Here is a 23,125-nt window from a genome sequence, read left to right on the forward strand (position 1 = left end):
AGTTAGAATGAAGTTTCTCCCTAAATGAAAACAGACTTCCCCTAAGACCAAAGCTTGGTTGTTTTCCATTTCTTTTTGATTTATTTGGAACCTGACAGGCTATATAAATGGATTCTAGTATTGATCTATTTTTAGTGTATCTAAGTCGCTTCTGTCTTAATCCTACAAAAAACAAAGTACCAAACTTTAACAAGGGGGAGAGGTGGTTCAGTGTGGAGAGAAAGAAAAGTGCATTTATTAATAAAGCCAGGCTTGTTTCCATAACTATGGATTTGTCTACAAGGCAAGACCCTGCATGGCAAGCCAGGATGTGTGGATCTGCTGTGCACCAGCTTGCTGCCCAGTTAACATCCCGTGTGGACACTGCTAAAGGATAGTGAAAATCCCAGAGTACTGTATGGCTAATGTGATAAATACAGTAAATTGGTGTGTAGACAGGCCCTAGCTCTGCCTTGCACTCCAAGGGGTCTTTTCTGTGTAATTAGCAGACCAGTTGGGTGGCTCTCAATATACCACCACACATTAAGTGTCTACAAAGGAGCGAAAAATCCTGTGGCAAGATTCCCAATGACAGGGCAGGTCATGCTGGATATTGTCAGTAGCACAGAGAAGCAGTTCTTCTTCCCTCTAAAATGCCATTATGCTAGACCAGTCTCCGGCAGACATTTAGTGTGCCAAGAGAATGGAGGACTATTTACATTTATAAACTAAACCAAGTATTCAATTTGTACCAGGAACGCTGGGATCTTGCTTCTCAGGTATTCCTGCACCAAAACCCACATACAGGTAGCCACACGAAGCAGAGAACCCGTTAATTACAAGGGAAGACATATGAAGTACACCAGGAACAGCCCAATCATCTCAGCCAGCTGCTCACTGGCTCTGTGGCCTGTATGAAATGGCAAGTGAAAGCAGGTAATCCCCAACCAGGAGTGAGGGAGGGGCAGGGAAACAGGAGTTGGAGACTGAAATTTTATACACCAGTGGTTCTCAACCAGGGGTCCGGGGCCCCCTAGGGGGCCTCAAGCAGGGCCAGCATTAGACTTGCTGGGGCCCAGGGCAGAAAGCTGAAGCCCAGATCCCTGAGCCCCACCACCTGGGGCTGAAGCCTGAGCAATGTCGCTTCATGGGGGCCCCTGTGGCATGGAGCCCCAAGCAATTGCCCTGCTTGCTACCCCCTAATGCCGGCCCTGGCTTTTATATGCAGAAAACCAGTTATTGTGGCACAGGTGGGCCGTGGAGTTTTATAGCATGTTGTGGGGGCCTCAGAAGGAAAAAGATTGAGAACCTCTGCTATATACCATGGTCTCTAACTCATATACACCCATGAACTTGTGATGCAACAGCTTGAGGATGAGAAATAGTCAGCAAAAGGGGTAAGGAGTACCTTTCCCCTTTTCACATCCTAGTCTCACCGGAGAACAAAGCAGCACCAAAATAAGGGGATTCCTCAGACAGCAACTAGCCCAATCTCTGTGGACGGTCGCAATGAACAGATACTAATGGTTCTACAAGTTACAAAGGAGAGGTTTGCGCCAGTAACAGAAAAATAATGGTCTCCTGGTGACCTTTTTAGGGGACTTTTCAGTTTGTCTAAAAAATAATCAGCTCTATGAAAGTTTGTCCTCAGCCAACTTAAATGTTTATTAATGTAGAAAACAAGTGACACACTTTTTAGAAAGGACCATTTAATGAAAAGGTTATGTTTGCATGTTAATGCTTTATATAAATATACAGGGTTAAAACTTAGTGGGAAACATTAAAACATTCAAGTAAACAAGATAAACTCAATAAAAATTCTCTCCTTTTCAATAACAGCCTAATGAACAAATATACTTCTGGGATGGAGTGGAAATTCATTCAAGATCTGCCAGCAGCACAAATTTTCCCCACTGGGTATAAAATTATAAGGTGTGTGTATGTGGAGGGGTAATATTATCCAGTGTTCATGATTTAAAACAGGCTCACTCAAACCAAAGGCCGTCACTGCCCTAATGATTCAGTCACCGTGTTCTTTACCTAGCAGGGCCTGTGTATTCTGTGCCAGCAAGGGAATCACTAGAAGAGTATGGTAATGGCATATTTCCTACTTTTTCATCCAGGTTCAAGTTCCTAGAAGGCTTAATGTCTTCCAGTCTCATTATCAAACAGACAGCACATTACAGAACCCAGATGCACCACCTGGCAAGCTACTGGGGGTTTTACTATGTCACATAGGACTGGAAACACTGATGTAGATTTGGCACACATGCTGCCAAGGCAGTGAACACAAATCACAATTGGCCTGGGGGAGGGAAGTAGCAGGAAAAAGTTGACGTGAGGTATTAGTCTCCTAAGTATTTACTATGGAGGACCGACAGCCACACAGATGAAACAGCAGCTGAACTCATCCTAGCGTTCTAACTCGTCCAATGTTTGCGGCAGAGAGACTCTCTCAATAATGTCAATGGAGAATCCATGGGGTAATCAGACACCAATTTAAATTAATTTGAAACATTCAGCACACTCACTATGTGCAGAACACTAAGCCTGATCTATATCTTACAGACTTGGCTCTGTCCCTTCTACTCTTCTTAACACTTGAGTTTAGAGATTTGCCATATCATTACACTTTTCTTTAATAAAGTTTTACAAGCTGAAGAATAAACCTAAAAAATGTCAGTGAAAGTCCTAGTAGAGAGAGCAAGAACAGCTGAGCTGTACATACTCCCTGATCTTGCTCTACTTGCTCTCAGATTAAAATAACAACTATGTGCAAGAGGGACTGTGTCCTGTCTCCCAACAATTCAACAACAAAAGATCCCTCGCTTCATTTTAGCTACTGCAAGTGCAAAGGGCAATTCAAGTTTTCCTAACAATCTCCAAAACAGAAATTCAGCTTTAAAAAACAAACTAAAAACCCCACCAAAACCCAAAAACATTTAAAACTCTCCAAACGAGTTTAAAAACAAAAGCATCTGCCCAGGAAGGAACAGTTTCATCAGACCATGGCATGTTTTACCCACAAGTATGAAAAAACAAAAGTATTAAATAAGAACCTACATGTCCTAAAAACTGAGAAACTTCTATAGCTACGTCTGGACATCTTCAACTGTTCTCATCTTCCATAATGGACACCAGGAATGTTTATATTTTATAGGTTATTTCTTTGAAGTGCCTCACAAAGGTTTTGATTGGCATCTGGTTCCTCAGTCATCACTTCCACAGCTTCCCACTCCCCAGACCTGCTGGATTTTTTAATGGCATCTACTACACTTTGCATATAGAGACCATCTTCAAAAGAGGCTGCCATGGAGACTGGTTTGTGATCCCATGTCCGACGGTCTTCCTGGTCTTGGAAAGACAGTCTCAATGCTTGCACCATGTACACCATTCCTTTCAGGTACAGCAAGGGGATGTCTTTAAATCCCTTGTCCAGAAGGCCAGTGTTGATGGTCAGAGAATCTGTAAGCAGTAGTTCCTCTTGGAGTGCTGTATTCTTCTGCCCATACAAGTCTGTCCCACGAGCGATAAGGCGACCTGTGGACCCAACAATCATGACTTCGTGAACAAATGATCCAGGCATGTTAAAGTTGAGAGTCACAGTGCTACAGACACCTCCAGTCATAAGCATCTGAAAAAAGCAAAAGTCATCACTAGTGACATGACGGATTCCACTGATAGCTGCGTTCTGCTTCACAAAAGTCTTAAGCAAGCCATGGACCTTCTCTGCCTTCCTGCTGGTTAGATGAGTTAAGAGGTCTATAATATAGGTGCCCATTGTGTGCAGTCCACCTCCTCCCATTAGCTCATCACAGATCCAGTTGTACTTGTGGTTGAGCAGGCTTCCCCAGTACACTCGCACATCACAGATCATCACATTGCCTATGTAGTGTTCTTCTATTAACTGCTTCATTTTGACAAAGGCAGGTAAGAAACGGAGGACATTACCAACAATGCTCATCAGCTTGGGGTAATATCTGGCAGCTGTAACCATTCTGAAGGCATCCACAGAGGTAGCAGATTTCTCACAGATCACATTCTTCCCAATACCTGCAGACAACAAGAAAGATGTGAAAATTCTTCCATAGAGGCAAAATTCTTCCATGGAGGCAAAATATTGCTTTGAAGGCAATTTGCTTGTGCAGTTAAGCTAAAGGCACGTATCAGATTCCATTTCATTTTTTAAAATGACTAAATAGCGTCAACTGTTTTGTCTAGAAGCATGTGCCAAGATAAAACATACAGAGCATTGTCAACACTCACTGGAAAGGGTAGGAATAAATGGTCAGTTTTCACAATGGAGAGAGGTAAATAGTGGTGTCCTCCAGGAATCTGGACAGGAACCAGTGCTGTTCAACATATTCATAAATGATCCGGAAAAATGGGTAAAGAGTGAGGCATGTAGCCCAGTGGGATAGCTTGCCTTTATTATATTCATTGTTTTGCATTATATTCTGCTTTGCATTATTTTCAGCAGTAATGCAAGAAATCTATAGGCCTGTATCCTGTAAGACATTCGCTTCAACAGGTTAGCATAAGGCTTGAGGCCTACAAACTTTGAACAGATAAACGGCCCAGCGAAAAACCCCAAGTATTTAGGGAGCTGAAAATAGTGTTTAAGGAGAAGTTCTGACCATGGGTACATGATTCAACTACAGAAGTGTCCTGGAAACGAACTGATGTACATAACCAGTACATAAGATACATCTAATGCTAGCCTGCTTGCTTGCCTATATCTCTATATCTCTATAAATATAAATAAAAACAAACAAACAGACAGATTTTTCTTATAAGTTTATGGGTTTTATTAGTTTTATTATAATAGGTTTATATTTTGGCTGTAACACAAGGGACCTGCAAGCCACATTTTGTATGTTAAGCTAGGACAAAGTTAGCATACATATGTTTGGGACCTTTCAACTAGAGATGGTGATGAAATAAAGCATAAGGTCCATATGTGGCTGCGACCATTGCAATAGCTAGATACAGGATGCGTTGAAGCAGGTTGGCATAGGGGCTTTCCTAAATTCATACCCTTTTAAACTTAACAGGTACCACAAGTTGGAAAGAATCAAAATGACTGGTTAGGACAGAAATAAAAATGTGATACCTAACCACAAAAGGGCCATGGTAACGAACTGATGTATAAAATAAGAAGTTGAGATCATTGATATACTAACCTATAGGAAAAAGACACTCCAACATTAGTAAGGTGAGGAAATACAAATAAGGAAAAGGGGAAAAATCCCCTACTGAATATGCATCAAACATAGTGGCGTCAGCGTAACGTATTATAAAAGTGGCATCCCAGCCTGGGGGTGGTAGGAGACAGAGATGTAGTCCTTGGGAAGTGCCAGAATGACGGGCACTGGTGATGATAGGGAAGGTGATGGTGATGAGGAGGATGATGGCTCACATTTCAGGTTATTCTACAGAAGATGGTGAGAGTATATTGATGTGCAGATGTACATTCTGTCGTATCTCTATCTATCTTACTAAGTTGGAGTGTTTGTGACTGTGCTAAATGTTTTAAACTATATTTGTGAATATAAAAGAGTTCCTATAGTGTGAGTGTTACAGCTATGCACATCAGGGTTCGCAACTATATAATAGTTTAAATAATACTGGGCCTGATCTTGGGACAAGAACCTGTCAACCCTCAAAGTGATAACTGGGGATTCGTAAGTAATCAATATAATTAACACATAATCTAAAGATGAGGCAACAGATGGCAAAATTTACAGACAAGACAAAATCACTCAGGAAAGTTAAAGTCCAAAGCAGATTGTGAAGAGTTACAAAGGGAGCTCACAAAACTGGGTGACTGGGCAACAAAATGGCAGATGAAATTCAATGTTGATAAATGTAAAGTAATGCACATTGGAAAACATAATCCCAACCATACATATAAACTGATGGGATCTAAATGAGCTGTTACCAATCAAGAAAGATCTTGGAGTCATTGTGGAGAGTTCTCTGAAAATGTCTGCTCAATGTGCAGTGGCAGTCAAAAAACCTTAACAGGATGTTAAAAAACACTAGGAAAGGGATAGATAAGACGACAGAAAACATCATAATGCCGCTGAATACACCTTGAATGCTGTGTGCAGTTCTGGTCACCCCATCGTAAAAAAGAAATATTAGAATTGGGAAAGGGACACAGAAGGGCAACAAAAATGATGAAGGGGATGGAATGGCTTCCGTATGAGGAGAGAGTAAAAAGACTGGGACCGTTCAGCTTGGAAGAGAGACGTGGTATGAGGGATGGTATGAAAGAGCATATAAAAATCATGAATGCTGTGGAGAATGCGAATAAGGAAATGTTATTTATGCCTTCACATAACATACAAACCAGGCATCACCCAATGAAATTAATGGGCAGCACGTTTAAAACAAACGAAACAAAAAAACCCCAAACAAAACAAGAACAAAAAAAGAAGTGCTTCTTCACACAATGCACAGTCAACTTGTGGAACTCGTCGCCAGGGGATGTTGTGAAGGCCAAAACTATAACTGGGTTAAAAAAAGAATTAGACAAGTTCACAGAAGAAAGGTCCATCATGGCTATTAGCCAAGATAGTCGAGGATGTAATCCCATATTCTGGGCATCCTTAGCGTCTGACTGCCAGAAGCTGGGAGTAGACAACAGGGGATGGATCATTCAACAATTGCCCTGTTCTGTTCATTCCCTCTGAAGCACTTGGCACTGGCCACTGTTGGAAGACAGAATACTGGGATAGATGAACCACTGATCTGACTCAGTATGGCTGTTCTTATGTTCGTTTGTATGTAATACCCACTTTCAACATACACTTGGATCCTTCACCCTATTCCTTGTTATGTGTACACATGTGCATGACATGCAAGTTCATAGATTACAAAATAGTATATAGCACATACAACTCCACTGTAAACTTCAACCAAACTCTCCATTCTCCATCATTCAATAGCATAGTTTCACCCTTATCCCAATGCCTATTCTGATGAAATACTGAGCAGTAGCTCATCGTTTAATATTAGAGATCTGCCTAAAACCTGAAAACATTAACAGGTGTCAGACTCAAATTTCAGCATTTTGGGCATAAGAAATTAAAAAAAAAAAAAAAAAAATAAGGCAAGTGACAGCAGCCACTTATCTTAAAGCCCTTCCACACTTGGAGTGTATTCTGGTTCTTATCTCAGAATGTCCTTGCTTTTCATAGATTTTATGGTCAGAAGAGATCAAAGTAATCATTTAATCTGTCCCCTTGCAACACAGGCCATATAATTTCACCCAGGAATTCCTGCATCAAATCCATTAACTTCTGACTGAGCTAGAGAATATATTTTAGAAAGATAGCCAGTCTTGATGTAAAGGCTTCAAGTGACAGAGAATGCACCACATACCATGGTAAATTGGTTAATTACCAAAGGTTAATTATCCTCCACTGTTAAAAATGTGCACCTTACTTCTAAGCCTGAATTTGTCAAGCTTCAGTTTCCAGCCATTCAAATTTGTTATGCCTTTGTCTGATAGATTAAAGAGCCCTCTACTATCAGAGCTCCTCCCCCTGTACAGGCACTCAGACCATGATCAAGTCAACTCTTAACCGTCTCTTGGATAAACTAAACAGATTATTGTTCTTTAATCTCACTGAAGGCAAGTTTTTTAGACCTCAAAACCTTCTGTGGGTTTTAGTTAGACCCTTTAACAATAAATCCATGTAATCCAGGTTTTCTAAACTTTCCAGACACATTTAAACAGACTGATTCCTCTTGCCCAATAGGAACAATAGGAACAGAAATCAGCACTTGCCATTATATGTCTAATTCAAACCATGAAAAGTTTAACAACAAAGTTAAAGATTCTTCTAAAACGTTATTTCTAATAAATACACTTAGGGACTCATCAGTGCAAATATACTACTGCAGTAGTGTCCCAACACACTAGTCACTGGTGGTCATCTGAAAGAATGTGAACACCTCTTCGCCAAATAGCAAATTCTTGAGCAGACACAGAGTGGTAATCCAAATATTCTTCAGGTTTTCTACAGTTTTAAGTCTCTTCCAGAAGGAACTGAATAAATGCAACTTTAGTGATGGATAGAAACAAGACAGCACATCTAATGATCAAAAGGCTTTTCAGCAGTTGAAACACGATTCTAAAAACTGCTAAAAATGGCATTATAGGGCTCCATGTTTTTCTTCCCAATATAAATAGGATTATAGGGCTGTCAGGGTTCCCTCCCCACTCTGAACTCTAGGGTACAGATGTGAGGACCCGCATGAAAGACCCCCACTAAGCTTATTTCTACCAGCTTAGGTTAAAACTTCCCCAAGGCACAAATTCTTTGCCCTTGGACAGTACACTGCCACCACCAAGTGATTTAACAAAGAATCAGGGAAAGGACCACTTGGAGTTCCTATTCCCCCAAAATATCCCCCCAAGCCCTTATACCCCCTCTCCTGGGGAGGCTTGAGAATATCCTAACCAATTGGTTACAAAGTGATCACAGACCCAAACCCCTGGGTCTTAGGACAATAGAGAAATCAATAAGGTACTTAAAAGAAGGATTTTATTTAAAAAAAAAAAAAGGTAAAAATCACCTCTGTGAAATCAGGATGGAAAATAACTTTACAGGGTAACAAGAGATTCAAAAACACAGCAGAACTTCCTCTAGGCTTAGTTTCAAAGTTACAAAAAACAGGAATAAACCTCCTTCCAGCAAAGGAAAAATTCACAAGCAGAACAAAAATAATCTAATACGCCTTGCCTGGCTTTTACTTACAATTTTTGTAATGTGAGAGACTTTTAGGATGGTTTATAGGAGAAGGACTTTTCTGACCTGATGCTTCTCTGCTTCCGAAGAGAACACACACAACAAATCCTCCCCCCGCAAGATCTGAAAGTATCTTCTTTCCCCATTGGTCCTTTTGGTCAGGTGCCAACCAGGTTATTTGAGCTTCTTAACCCCGTACAGGTAAGGAAGCTACCGTTAGCTGTATGGTTATGACAAGGGCTCCATGTTTTTCTTCCCAATTTCCGTTTCAAAAGGTGCTCAGATTACAAGTGAACAACTGTTGAGTGTTTTTCCTGACTGCCAGATGTGCAAATTCAGCCTGGGATCTGAGAGTCAAACTAGGCCCTTTCTATCTTATACACAGTCACCAGTAACTCCACTGCCTTGAATGGGCTTGTACTCACCAACTACAGCATAGTAAATAACTCATCATATGCCAAGAGGAACAGAATCCACTTCACTCACATTTAGCCACATTGTCTCTGCAGGGCTCACAGGGAAGAAAAACAATAAAGACTCAGTTTTGTCACTAAAGGATCAGCTCTGACTCTGAATACACAGCCAGTCTAGTTCTTGTGCACAAGAAGCTGCCTTCTTTAGACTTACTCTTCTGAGTGGATCCACACTTTAAATCCTTTGTTACTTAGACAGTGAACAAGGAAACACTATTCTCAGTTATGTTCATATCCCTTTAATTGGATATTAAAAGGGAGGAAGAAAAAAAATCATATGATACCATTTCTACAACTCTTTAACATAAATAATCATTATCCTACATGTGAGAAACAAAAGCCAGGCCAAGAATTTCCAAAACAGTGTCCTGGTTAGTAAATAGACTAAATATTTTTTTAAAATCCTTTCATCTTTCTATGATTTAATCTGGTCCAAATAGGGTTTCTGCCAGTAAGGCATCTTATTTAGAAGAAGTTTATACCCTACTGAAACAATCCTAAACTGTTTTAGACCGACCAAGAAGAGAGTTTAACACTTTAGAACAAGTCAGATTGATATTTTCCTCCCCTGTATAGGGGCTAGAAATCTGAACTCTCATTTCTGGTTAGCAACCAGAGAACTAGTTAAGTCAGCTTTCTGCAGAAATCTTTCAAGTGATCAAGCATCTCATAGAATCATAGAATATCAGGGTTGGAAGGGACCTCAGGAGGTCATCTAGTCCAACCCCCCGCTCAAAGCAGGACCAATCCCCAATTTTTGCCCTGATCCCTAAATGGCCCCCTCAAGGATTGAACTCACAACCCTGGGTTTAGCAGGCCAATGCTCAAACCACTGAGCTATCCCTCCCCCCTTTCAAAAGGTGCTCAGAAATTGAAAATCTCTGATTTTGCTACCAGCTCTTTCCTTCCCTTCCCACAAAGAGCAGTGGCACTGCTATGGTGGACAACAGTTTCCTGGAGGTAAAATCCTGAGGTCATTGTAAGCCAGCATTTATCAAAGGAATTATTAATAGGTTCTGGCTAGGCAACGTTTGTTGCCTAATACATTAATCTCCCATCATTCTACTGTAATAAATTATGCGTGTTCCATTAGGAGTTGCTTTCAGTCCCATGCAGTTTGCTTGTGTGTAGGTCACTCAGATAAAACTGTGAAAGCAGATGTCCTGTCTGCTCTGCGTGGGTATTACAAGATGTCAAGACACTTTTTGTATGGGAAATGATTTGTCCCTGTGTCCACTGTTGCTCACCTTACACCATCCTGCATTTCAGAGGTAATCTATGTATATGTATTGTAATGCATTTTTAATCATTCAGGTTAAAAGTTGCTATCGGAATGGAAGGCAATATGATTTGGGGGGTGGCAAGTAAGAGATTAGCATTAAGTTTACATCATGATATAGCTATAAAGATTACTTGTAACTAGCCCTAAAGCTGAAGAATGACTATTCTGATTTAATTTAGCCAGGTCTAGGAGCAACATATGAGCTCCAGAGTACCATCCAATCTTCAGGCTAAACAAATGTATCTGTCTGCTACAGTCTTCATTAAAGGGGAAGGTGCAAACAAGTATGGGAGGGATCCTCCACTGACCGAATACTACAAAAAAATAATTGAAATGACTCCTTTTGATCTGTGTACAGGGCAAGAGGCTCTCTTTGGTTGTGAAGTAGTTTCTTGGCTCACTGCAGATAATGTGTCTTGGTAAAATGTAAAAATCAATATGTTTCAGCTGAGTCTCAGTGGAGATAATTGCAGGAGATCACTGCTCTGTGTAAAGAAGAGCTGCTTGAAATCTAGACAGTAGAAAACACTGTCTGGAAACGAACCCTCTCACTTCAGATCTGAAGAACAGCTCTGTCTGTGTAAGCTCAAAAGCCGGTCTCTTTCCCCAAAAGAAGTTGGTCCAATAAAAGATTTTACCTCATCATCTTGTCCCTCTCACTTTAGGAAGATAATGAAAACTGATGTCTAAATGGAGAAACACATTTTCACAGATACTTGGAGACACTATGAAATTGTCAAAAATAATGTAAAGAAAACTGTTTAAAGAGATTAATGCAGCATTTTTCTGAGAGTGAACCCAATGCTTTAAGGTCTGAGGCCTTTGTCTGCACTAAGGAGCCCGAGCAGCCATAAGCGAAGAAGCAGAGAGTCTCATCCTCACATTCCATCAAAACAATGTAATACTGGGCTGTTAAGACGGCGCTCCTGTCCTAATAGGACCCACCATCACCACGTAAAGAAACAGATCTTAACATGCTTAAAGAAAACTTCTATAGCATTCTGTCTGGCAAGAAACCACTTCTCAACAATTGTGACTGTGAAATCTATACTACTTCATTGTTCTTTGCCTTTTTGGTCCCTATTTCTCTATTGTTTATCAGTGTGGTTTCTGTCTGATTCTTTGTTTCAGTCTGCTGCATAACTAATTTTGCAAGATTTAAATCAACTACAGTGGTGGCATATGATTGGTTAAGGAAGTATTTCATAATGGACTAGGATTGATGAAAAATACTGTTCCGCAGTACTTTAGTTTAAAAATGGTTGGTTAAGGTATAGGTAAGTAGAACTCAAGTTTTAACTATATAAACCGGTGGGGTCCAGAGGCAAGTTCTTTGGAACCTAACTCCAGGACACAGCCCACGATCAGAGCAGCCAGACCTTAACACACTGCCAATCATACTGTGCAGAAGCTGGAGCCCTGGATGATGTAATCTTAACTAGCCACCAAGAAAAGTTCATCCGTCTTATTGGGAGTGATGAGCACTGCATGCTTAACAAGTGTATTCTGTTTTGGTAACTATTAATAAACAGAGGTTAAGGATATTACTATGTAAGGCTCTTTCACTGGTAAAAGGCCCCGCAAACCAGCAGACGATTATGCCCTGAGCCCTAGGAACTGGGAAAGGGTGTGAGTGCCTAAATTAACCGCGTTATTCCTTGAGCCCACGGAAGGGTAAAGGTGGGGTGCCCTACAATGTGAGGGTAACAGTGCAGCTACTTTGCAATATGCTCATTAATACCCATTCAGTTGTATTCCTTATGCTTCCTTCAGATGGTGTTTGCAGGGGATCACACTGCTCTGAGCTACGACTAACTGTAACAAGTTTCGAGATGCACAGGAGGATTTATGTATCCTCTGAAATGGTTATGGAGGAAGGAAAGGGGAGACAGACTTGTCCCAGATGTTTCTTCCAGGATGTTCCCTTGAAATACTTGCATCTCTCACAGTCACCTGTGAGCAAGGTAATCTTTGCGCAGGTAGCCTCCTCAGTCCCATCTCAGCAAAGTTTCCTCCTAGGTCAGATGAACTCCACACAAAGGAAAGATGACAGACAGATAGCATTAGCACTAGAGACTCAAGTGAGAGCGGTATTGGGATTTGATGCTTTTAACAAAATCCCTGTCACTGACACCATGAGATTAGAAAGTGATGCACTTCCTGTTACAAAAATAAGATTCCACCAGGCATCAAAACAGGAAGCAGGGAACAATAGAAGGCGCTTTGCCTTAGAATATGGATTAAATGCACCATGACACACTTTCTCTCTGCTATCCCAGCTGTGTCATGCTTCCTCTCTCTTTCTAGCCTCCAAAAGGAGGTTTGTAATCCAAGCCTGGCAGTAATCACATTTAGAGTTTTCAATAATCTGGTCATTAAAACAGAGCCTGAGGAACACCATTACTTTCAGATCGTACATACTCCATCCTCCCCCCCAGTCCCCTGTAATGCTATTTGCTTTCACGTCAGCCCTTCCTAACATTAATCTCTACACTGTAGGATTCCTAAAGAAAGACTCCTGCCAGGAAGGGCCTGGGGTGCACTGGGGCTGAAAAGAGCTACCCCTGTTGTGGAATAAGCAATCATAGATGGACTTTGATCACTATTCTCCTCCCCATTCACCAAGTCCCAGTCTTCTCCAGCCTCAAAAATGCACCATTGCTGAGGCAAGAGCCTTCTCCTTTGTGGCACCTACCACCTAGAGCAGCTGTCTTGTGTCTTTCTGCCTCTGCACCCCAACTCATCTCAAATCTGTGTCCTTTACACAAACCAATTCCTCTCCCCTAATATTCCATAACCCAGTATCTCTTGTTGATTTTCTATTGGAGAAGCATTAATGTTGGTCTCTAGGCTGAGCAGTCTGGGCTCAAAGGTGCACTGATGAGAGGTCGGAAGGGATAATATCCTGTTAAGGGAAAGCAGGCCCCAGAATGAAGGGACTAACCTACAGCAGTACACCACCTACTTAAAAATAATGCTTCTAGAAGACAGACAATAAAGAGGAATAAACTGAAATGCTTAACTAATTGTGGACTTGCAGACAACAGCCAGAAATCCTAGAAAGGAAGCATCAGTGCCCAGCAGATGTACATTTGACAGTGGAACCGGACATAGCTTTTAAAACAGTCCGCGTGTGATGGCCATGAGAAGATTTTCACAACAGCTTGTCAGCCAAAGGAGATCCCTAATATGTCATAGTTTGACAGGCTAAAGAGTTTCCTTCTTGCCTGAAACAAACCAAAACGCTGATCCACCTCCATTTCTATCATACGAGCAGAGAAACAGACCAAATCCTACAGTAAAACCCACAATCTCTGGGCTTCCGTCCGCATTTGGTGCCATCTTTCAACGGTTTGAGTACTGCGCGCTCTGCCTCTTTGGGCTACAGGAATGGATCCCGCACTGTTGACCAATATGCTGCTCGGTCTCTGTCAGGGTTCCTTCTCCACTCTGAACTCTGGGGTACAGATGGGGGGACCCGTATGCAAGACCCCCTAAGCTTATTTTTACCAGCTTACATTAAAAACTTTCCCAAGGCACAAATTCCACCTTGTCCTTGAACAGTACGCTGCCACCACCAAGTGATTTGGACAAAGAATCAGGGAAAGGACCACTTGGAGTTCCTGTTCCCCCAAAATATCCCCCCAAGCCTTTACACCCCCTTTCCTGGGGAGGCTTGGGAATAATATCCTAACCAATTGGTTACAAAGTGAACACAGACCCAAATCTCTGGATCTTTGGACACTGAGGAAAAAAAAAACAAAAACCCACACAGTTCTTAAAAGAAGAATTTTATTTACAAAAAAGAAAAGGTAAAAATCCCCTTTGTAAAATCAGTTTGGAAGATAAATTTACAGGGTAACAAAAGATGCACAAAACACAGAGGAACCCCCTCTAGCCTTAGTTTCAAAGTTACAACAAAACAGGGATAAACCTCCCTCCAGCAAAGGGAAAATTCACAAGTTGAGAAAACAAAGACAAACTAATACGCCTTGCCTGGCTGTACTTACAATTTCTGTAATACGAGAGACTGGTTCAGAATGGTTTGGAGGACATGGACTGATATCCGGTCCCTCTTAGTCCCAAGAGCGAACGAACACAGAAGCAAAGAACCCAAAACAAAGCCTCTCCCCCCGCCAAATTTGAAAGCATCTTTTGTCCCCATTGGTTCTTTTGGTCAGGTGCCAACCAGGTTATTTGAGCTTCTTAACCCCTTACAGGTAAGGAGGAACTGTAGGCTACTCTCATGGGTAGGACAGTCTCACTAACACGTCACGAGTGACAGTGGAGTTATTTCTTAAACTACAAAGGCAAGAGCAGCGTGACATCGATCTCGCCACCCGCGGTAGCTATGACACGAAATTGCTTGTGGCATTCACGGAGGTGCTGACCACTGTGGAACGCCGCTTTTGGGCTCGGGAAACAAGCACTGAGTGGTGGGATCACATCATCATGCACGTCTGGGATGACGAGCAGTGGCTGCAGAACTTTCGCATGAGGAAAGCCACATGCCGGGGACGGGGTGATGAGCTCGCCCAGCCCCGCGGCGCGAAGACACAAGAACGAGAGCTGCCCTGATGATGGAGAATCGCATGGCGATTGCACTGTGGAAGCTGGCTACTCCAGACTGCTACCGATCGGTCGCTAACCAGTTCAGAGTGGGAAAGTCAACCGGACGTGTGTTGACAGAAGTGTGCAGGGCCATTGATCACATCCTGCTCTGAAAGACCGTGACTCTGGGCAACGTGCGTGACACTGTGGCTGGCTTTGCACAAATGGGTTTCCCTAACTGCGGAGAGGCGATAGATGGCACGCATATTCCAATTCAGGCACCAGACCAGCTAGCCACCGAGTACATTAATCGGAAGGGGTATTGCTCTATGGTTCTCCAGGCGCCTGTGGATCATTGTCTGTGTTTCAGACATTAACGCAGGCTGGTCCAGAAAGGTGCACGTTGCCAGCATCTTTCAGAACACTGGCCTGTTCAGGAAGCTGCAAGCAGGGACTTTCTTTCTGGACCAGAAGATCATCGTAGGGGAAGTTGAAATGCCCACTGTGATCCTGGGAGACCCTGCCTAGCCCTTAATGCCATGGCTTATATAGCCATACATGGGGAACCTTGACAGCAGCAAGGAGCAGTTCAACAACAGGCTGAGCAAGTGCAGAATGACAGTTGAATGTGCTTTTGCCGTTTAAAGGCCCACTAGTGCTGCCTATCGGAGAGGCTGGAACTGGCCGATGACAATATTCCTATGCTTATAGCCACATGCTGTACGTGCCGTAATATTTGTGAAGGGAAGGATGAAAGCTGCACTCAGAGCTGGACCACTGAGGCTTAGCGCCTGGAGGCTGAATTTGAACAGCCAGAGACCAGGGCTTTTAGAGGGGTGCAGCACAGGGCCATAAGGATCAGAGATGCCTTGAGGCAGCAATTTGAAGCTGAAAGCCACTAAGATAGGTTGCTGTGCTGGGGATTGCAGTGCTTGTAATGCTCGGAGGTGACTGGTGTAGACAATTCAAGAAAATTGCCTGTTGCTTTGCAGGGCTCGGTTTGCTTTCAAACCAAAACCATTCTTTTATTAAAAAGCAACAACTGGAGGGGAGAGAGAGAAACAAAAAAACCACATCAGCACTGTGGGGGATGGGGGAAGGGAGGGTCCCAGGAGGAGGTGGGGTCCCGGGACGGTTAAAGATTTGTGTATGTCCAGGTATCATATGCAACCTTGTCCTCTGGAGTACAGTGCAGCGGGTACTGTATTTCAGCAGAGGGATGGGTGTTGAGTGCAGTGGGTACCGGGAGACCACAGGGCTGGACTGTGACAGGGCAGGAGTGGAACGCAGTGGATACGGACTGCAGCCAGGAGGTTGATAAGAGCGTGTTGGCAGTGTCTGGGGGGGGCGCTGTTTGTGACAGCGGCTGCAGGGGAGAGCGAGCCCAGAGCTGCTCAGTTTGCAGTGTAACAGCGCCTGGAGCGTGTCTGCTTGGTGCTCCATAATGTTCGAGAGCTGCTCTGTGCCTTCGTTCTGGCGCACCACATTCTGCTTTCAGTCCCTCTTCTTGCTGTCCTGCCACTCCTTCATATGCTGTTTTTCAGCCGTGGATTGTATCATGACATCACACAAAGTCCTCTTTAGTTCTTCATGGCCACTTTCTAATTCTGCGCAGCCATTCAGCAGGCAATAACAAAGAGGGAGGCTGTGCTCCCAAGGTCATATCTGTGAAGCCAAAATGCAACATTTTACAGAAGCAGTGTTGTTTGCAACATAGAGACCACTGATTCAGTGATTTAAAACACAGCCACTATTCACATACCTGTCACTAACTGGCTAACCCCAGACAAGCACACACGAGCCACAAGACCCCCAACATGGTGAGTAACTGCAGTGGCAGGGGAAATCAGTGTTTCAGGACAGTACTGTACACTGGGCACATGGCTCTTGGGAAGAGCCAGCACTGTAGGGGGGAGCCTTATAATCGTTACTGTCCCCACATTTTCCACAGGCTGTGTTCATTATGGAAGATATCTCACTGCTGAGGGTGAACAGGGAATCAAGGGAGGGTCTTCTCCAAGACTGCGGCTTCCGCCCTGGCCCTTATGAGGCTTGCCTGTGTGCAGCAATGGTCAGTCCCCCTGTGATGGCAGAGTGGTGCAGGAAAGTTACCCTTAATGGGGCAAGAAACAAAGCAGCTCTGTCAAAAAACCTGCGGCAGCAGATTGCCCAGTATCTCCATGAGAGTTTCGTGGAGATCTCTTGAGGCAGATTCCTGTGAAGTGAGGAAGTCAATCAACACCCTGTTCTGCAGCTCAGACTAGGCATGTGGTGGTATGTGCATCATACAGACACAAGCCTACTTTCTGCAACCCTTGTGACCCCAACAACTTGCTTCAGCAATTCCCAAAATCAAAGCCATTTACTAGGGCCTCCTCTCTTGTTTGAGCTTCACCAAGCTCCAACAGCTGAGACTGGCTAGCCTCCTCCAGGTTAGAGAAGAGCTCCTGGCTGCATGAATCTCTGACCTCTGAGTTGTCCTCTGCCTCTGGTTCCCTCTCTTCCTCAGCATCCTCGTCCAAGATTTCCTCTTCCTGGCTCGGTCCACTCTTGACTGGCACGCAAGCCACTGAAGTATCCAGAGTCACCTTCGCAGCGGAGGTGGGGTCGCCACCGAATATTGCATCCAGCTCTTTGTAGAACCTGCAGCTTGTGGGTGCAGCACCAGAGCAGCGGTTTGCCTCCCATGCCTTGTGGTAGGCGTTCCACAGCGCCTTCACTTTGACCCTGCACTGCAGTGTGTCCCGGTCATGGTCCCTTTCTGTCATGCATCGTGAAATCTGTCCATAGGTATAATTCCTATGGCTGGAGCACAGCTGGGACTGGACAGCTTCCTCTCCCCAAATGCTGATGAGGTCCAGCAGCTCGGCATTGCTCAAAGCGGGGGGATCGCCTGGCGCGCAGAGCGGGCATGGCCACCTGGAAAGATGCGCTGAGACCACTGCATGCATCACCGAGCAAACAGGAAGGAGACTTTAAAAATTCCCAAGGAATTTAAGGGGTGTGGCTCACAGTTGGTCATCTGAGGGCAGGGCAGTAGAGTTCAAACCGATGACCACAGAGGCGAGAACAGGCATTGCGGGACACCTCCCGGAGGCCAATCGCAGTGCTGTCATCGACCAGGGTGTCTACACCGCAGAAAGCTCCACGCCTCTCGATAGAGTGTGTTTGTTTACAGCACTGCAGCTGGGCAATTTCTGCGCACTCAGTGGCGTGGCCGTGTGTGCACCTCGGGAGTTACAGCACAGAAAGCTGCTTTACTGTGCAGAAACTTGCCAGTGTAGGCAAGGCCTAAGAGAGCTACCAGCAGGGATCCTGAAACCTTATGTGGGTGTCCTTGAGGTACCACAAAGGGGGGAATACAGGCGCAGTTACTATGACATTGTCACAGTAACATACAGCCTTTCACCTCTAGGTGACGAGTTCAAATGTGGCCTGATGTGTTTTACTATTTCCGAAAAGGTCAACAGCGACTGAATTCACAAAATGTCTGAAACATGAAGCAGACACTCTGACTCAATCAAATTCAGATTTCAGCCGCATGATTCCCTGAATGCAAAAGAAACATCGAATTACAGGTAAAAAAATTCAAGCTGAATGTAAAAAGTGTTCAAAACAATACTTCTTCCTAGTTAATACCTACATTCAAGACGTGCAAAATGTCATGCAAATCACGCTTAATGTTTTGCTCAATACTTTGTAATTATATAGCACTCAAGGGCTTTACAAACGTGATCTAAGTGAGAAGACAAATAAGTCTTCCCTGAAATTTAGCTATACATGTTCCTATAAAGACTGCACCTATTAAAACATTTTGAACAGAGTGTTAGAGTTCTTGAGTAGTGGCCAGAGAATGAAATATTTTGAAAACCAAAATATGTGGGCGATCAGGGAGCCAAGACAGCAGGTGGGCCTGTGAGAGGATGTCTCTTACAAAGTACTCTGCAGAATGAAACAGTGGAAAGGGGCTGTAGGCTAATGTGACTGGTCTCTTTAAAAAAAAAAAAAAAAAAAATCCCTCCAAAAAGTTCCAACACATTATATTACCAGGACAGCTACACAGATTCCTTTTCAAGTTGTGTCACGGAGTCCCTGGGCGATGCTCTGGAACTGCTCCCTACAAAGCCAGTCAGGACTCTGGGGAAGTCTCCTTTCTGTGAGCAGACTGTCTTCAGGACACACAGCTTCTACCTTCCTGGGTCTGACCTCGGAGCATTCAGCATCCTCTGCCCCTCTGTGCGCTTCCCACAGCGAGTCCACCCAGGCGGGGTCCTGGGGAAGCCAGAGGGTCCTGCACCCCAACTTCGCAGTCAGACGTGACTCTCAGCCAGCCAGTAAAACAGAAGGTTTATTAGACGACAGTTTGTGTCACTTTGGCAGAAGTTTAAGCGAAATCAAAAAAGCTATCTGTTCTGGAATAAGCTTGCCCTCAAGGGCTGGTATACCAGTATAACTGGTAACCTGTCCTGTATGCCTGCGCTCTAGGAGATGGTTCATGCTGTTCTGAACCATCCGGGATCTCTCTCTCTCGGTCTCATGCTCTGTCCTTTAACAGCAGCACTGCTGGAAAAGCCCTGAACTCCCCCTTGTGATAAAAGCCTACAGAAAGGAAAGTGAAATGGGTGGATACGTCAAGGAACTGGAAGGCGTTATTTTTGTGGAGTGTGTGGCAAAGAGATTTAGGCAAAATGGTAAATTATATAGGCATCTGCACAGCAGAATAACTGTTACATACAGGGTCCTGACAATTGTAGCATCTCTATGATGAAATACTACATCCAAGCTATCTTTCATATTCAATTGCAAGGAAAGTTGTTTACACAGAGTTAAGGTTGCCCGGTGATAGTGCATGCCCTTCCAGAATGGCAAGTTCAGCAAAACTCAACCTTCTGGAAAACCAGGGGCTACACCGTTAAGGTAAATGCCCATGCAACCTTAACTCTACCCTCTTCAAGTGATGCCCCAGTATGCCCATAACACACACACTCCCACTTTGCCTTTTCTCTGTAATGGACAGGCGCTACCTGCACTTGCCCTATGCTCAAACAGAGAGCCTGCTCCCCTGATCAAACACCACATTTGTAAAATTTAACAACCCCTTTGTACCCTTTTACAACCCCTTTACACTAGAACTTTACACTACAACCCCTTTACCCTAAACCTATAATTTCCCCTGCCCATCATTAAAGCCACACACTGCTCTCTTATACCACCTCACTACTGAGGATACCTATGGCAAGAAGCCCCCAGTGCCCTGGTATTGACACAAGCTACATAATTCTGTACTGAAATGATGCAGACTGGAACCTCAATGTACATTTAAATGTTTTCCCTTTGATAACAAGGGCGGGGGTTGGGGGGGTGGGGGGGGGGGGAAGAGAGACAATGCAAACCCAGATCTCCTCATATCACAATCACAGCTCTCCCAAGCTGCTCCAACTTATTCCTCCACCATCCAACAGCTATACCTAACACAGTGAATACAGCTGGAGTGTGTGCAGAGAATTACTAGTGGCCATGGCCAGCACCAGACAGGCAGAGTTAACTCTATGTGGGCGTTTACCTTAACTCTGTATTTCCTGGTTCTCCGAAGGTTGATTTTGCTGAACTTGATGTTTTGGAAGGGCACGAACTATCACTGGGCAACCTTAAATCTGTGTTAATGAAGTTTTTTGCTATTTAATTTGCTAGATTTTTAAACAGAAAAAGAAGTGTTTGTCGATAGGCGTTAACGGTCATTTAGACCATTTTAGTTCACACTGAGGCTTGCAGTGGATATGCTACCTCAGATATGTTATGGCTAGACAATAATCAAAAGACCTAGCTTTTATATAGTAATTTTCATCAGCAGATTTCAAAGAATTTTACCTGCATTCGCCCCCAAAAACAAACAAATCCAAAAATCCTGACAGGCAGATTTTCACAACCTGCCTTTTCCAAATTTCTGCCCAACATGGGACTCAAACTGATATTACCTGGGTAGGTCAAGTTCAAAGTACGACTGCTGATCCCCTTGAGCTACCCAGCACATGTGGAACTACGGGGGCTAACAATCCTGTTAACTCTTTGTCCGTGCACGCTCAGTGTAACCTTTAAGTTGTGAGAATAGGCTCATGAGCCTTAGTGTGCCTAAAGTAGTAAACTTTTCCAATCAAATAACCTTTTAATGTGATTTCCCCCCAAAGGGCTGCATTCTGTTGGGGTAACCCTCAAGCGTTTGGGACCCTGGAGCGATGAGCTGAGCCCTGGGTTTGATCTCTATTTGTGAGCAAAAATAAGTTGTTAGAATCTGTCAGCCTTAAGAAAAGTCTGTGTCTCTCCTCTCCCCCCCCCGAGGGCTGCATTTTAGGAAACCCTGGGTCAAATGGCCCCAAATTTGGATCCACGACAGAACCCGGAAACCCCATGAAGCACATCAAATTTCAAAGCAATCCAAGTAACTATGTACATTTTAAAGCACTTAGGGTTGAGCTTTAAACAGAAAGCTGGTCTTAAGGTTAACTATAGCAGAGCTCTCACTCTGCTGTAATCCATTTAGTCTTGGCCATTTTAATATTAGTTTGAAGAAAGAGCATGCACATTAGATACCTCAGGGAATTATTATTGGGATATGGAGCCTTTCAGCGGTTCATATACAGCCCAGGTCAGAGGTGGGCAAACTACAGCCCGCAGGCCTATCCTGCCCAGCCCTTGAGCTCCTGGCCGGGGAGGCTCGCCCCTGGCCCCTCCCCCACTGTCCCTCCTCCCCACGTCGCCACGTGGGCAGCGTGGCTTGCGGCCACCCACCTCCCAGGCTTTCCAATAAGCCAGTCCTGCTGCTCTGAGTGGCATGGTAAGGTGGTAGGGAACCGGGGAGGGGGGGTTAGATAAGGGGGAGGGGGCCCCGGGGGGCAGTCAGGGGACGGGGAGCAGGGTGCAGTTGGCTGGGGTGGAGGTTCAGGGGGGTGGTGGGGGGGGTGAGATCCCAGGGTGCCTGTCAGGGGGCGGGGGTGTGGATGGGGTCGGGGCAGTCATAGAATCATAGAATATCAGAGTTGGAAGGGGCCTCAGGAGGTCATCTAGTCCAACCCCCTGCTCAAAGCAGGACCAATCCCCAACTAAATCATCCCAGCCAGGGCTTTGTCAAGCCTGACCTTAAAAACCTCTAAGGAAGGAGATTCCACCACCTCCCTAGGTAACCCATTCCAGTGTTTCACCACCCTCCTAGTGAAAAAGCTTTTCCTAATATCCAACCTAGATCTCCCCCACTGCAACTTGAGACCATTACTCCTTGTCCTGTCATCTGCTACCACTGAGAACAGTCTAGAGCCATCCTCTTTGGAACCCCCTTTCAGGTAGTTGAAAGCAGCTATCAAATCCCCCCTCATTCTTCTCTACCGCAGACTAAACAATCCCAGTTCCCTCAGCCTCTCCTCATAAGTCATGTGCTCCAGCCTCCTGATCATTTTTGTTGCCCTCCGCTGGACTCTTTCCAATTTTTCCACATCCTTCTTGTAGAGTGGGGCCCAAAACTGGACACAGTACTCCAGATGAGGCCTTACCAATGTCGAATAGTGGGGAACGATCACGTCCCTCGATCTGCTGGCAATGCCCCTACTTATACATCCCAAAATGCCATTGGCCTTCTTGGCAACAAGGGCACACTGTTGACTCATATCCAGCTTCTTGTCCACTGTCACCCCTAGGTCCTTTTCTGCAGAACTGCTGCCGAGCCATTCGGTCCCTAGTCTGTAGCGGTGCATGGGGTTCTTCCGTCCTAAGTGCAGGACTCTGCACTTGTCCTTGTTGAACCTCATCAGATTTCTTTTGGCCCAATCCTCCAATTTGTCTAGGGCCCTCTGTATCCTATCCCTACCCTCCAGCGTATCTACCACTCCTCCCTGTTTAGTGTCATCTGCAAACTTGCTGAGGGTGCAATCCACACCATCCTCCAGATCATTAATGAAGATATTGAACAAAACTGGCCCCAGGACCGACCCCTGGGGCACTCCACTTGATACCGGCTGCCAACTAGACATGGAGCCATTGATCACTACCCGTTGAGCCCGACAATCTAGCCAGCTTTCTATCCACCTTAT

The 23,125-nt window shown here is 44.3% G+C and overlaps 1 protein-coding gene across 1 annotated transcript in view; it reads right to left on the bottom strand.

The window, feature by feature from the left end:
• Positions 1 to 1,630: 1,630 nt before the first annotated feature.
• GFOD2 (Gfo/Idh/MocA-like oxidoreductase domain containing 2) overlaps positions 1,631 to 23,125 on the bottom strand; it is a 44,023-nt gene continuing 22,528 nt past the window's right edge. Inside the window, exon 3 of the mRNA XM_074968384.1 lies at positions 1,631 to 4,032. Within this exon, the coding sequence (XP_074824485.1) occupies positions 3,134 to 4,032 (899 nt within the window). The 3' untranslated portion in view covers positions 1,631 to 3,133. The remainder of the gene's footprint in view (positions 4,033 to 23,125) is intronic.

This window comes from Natator depressus, chromosome 12 (assembly GCF_965152275.1).
Source record: "Natator depressus isolate rNatDep1 chromosome 12, rNatDep2.hap1, whole genome shotgun sequence".
In the NCBI taxonomy this organism is placed as follows: domain Eukaryota; kingdom Metazoa; phylum Chordata; order Testudines; family Cheloniidae; genus Natator; species Natator depressus.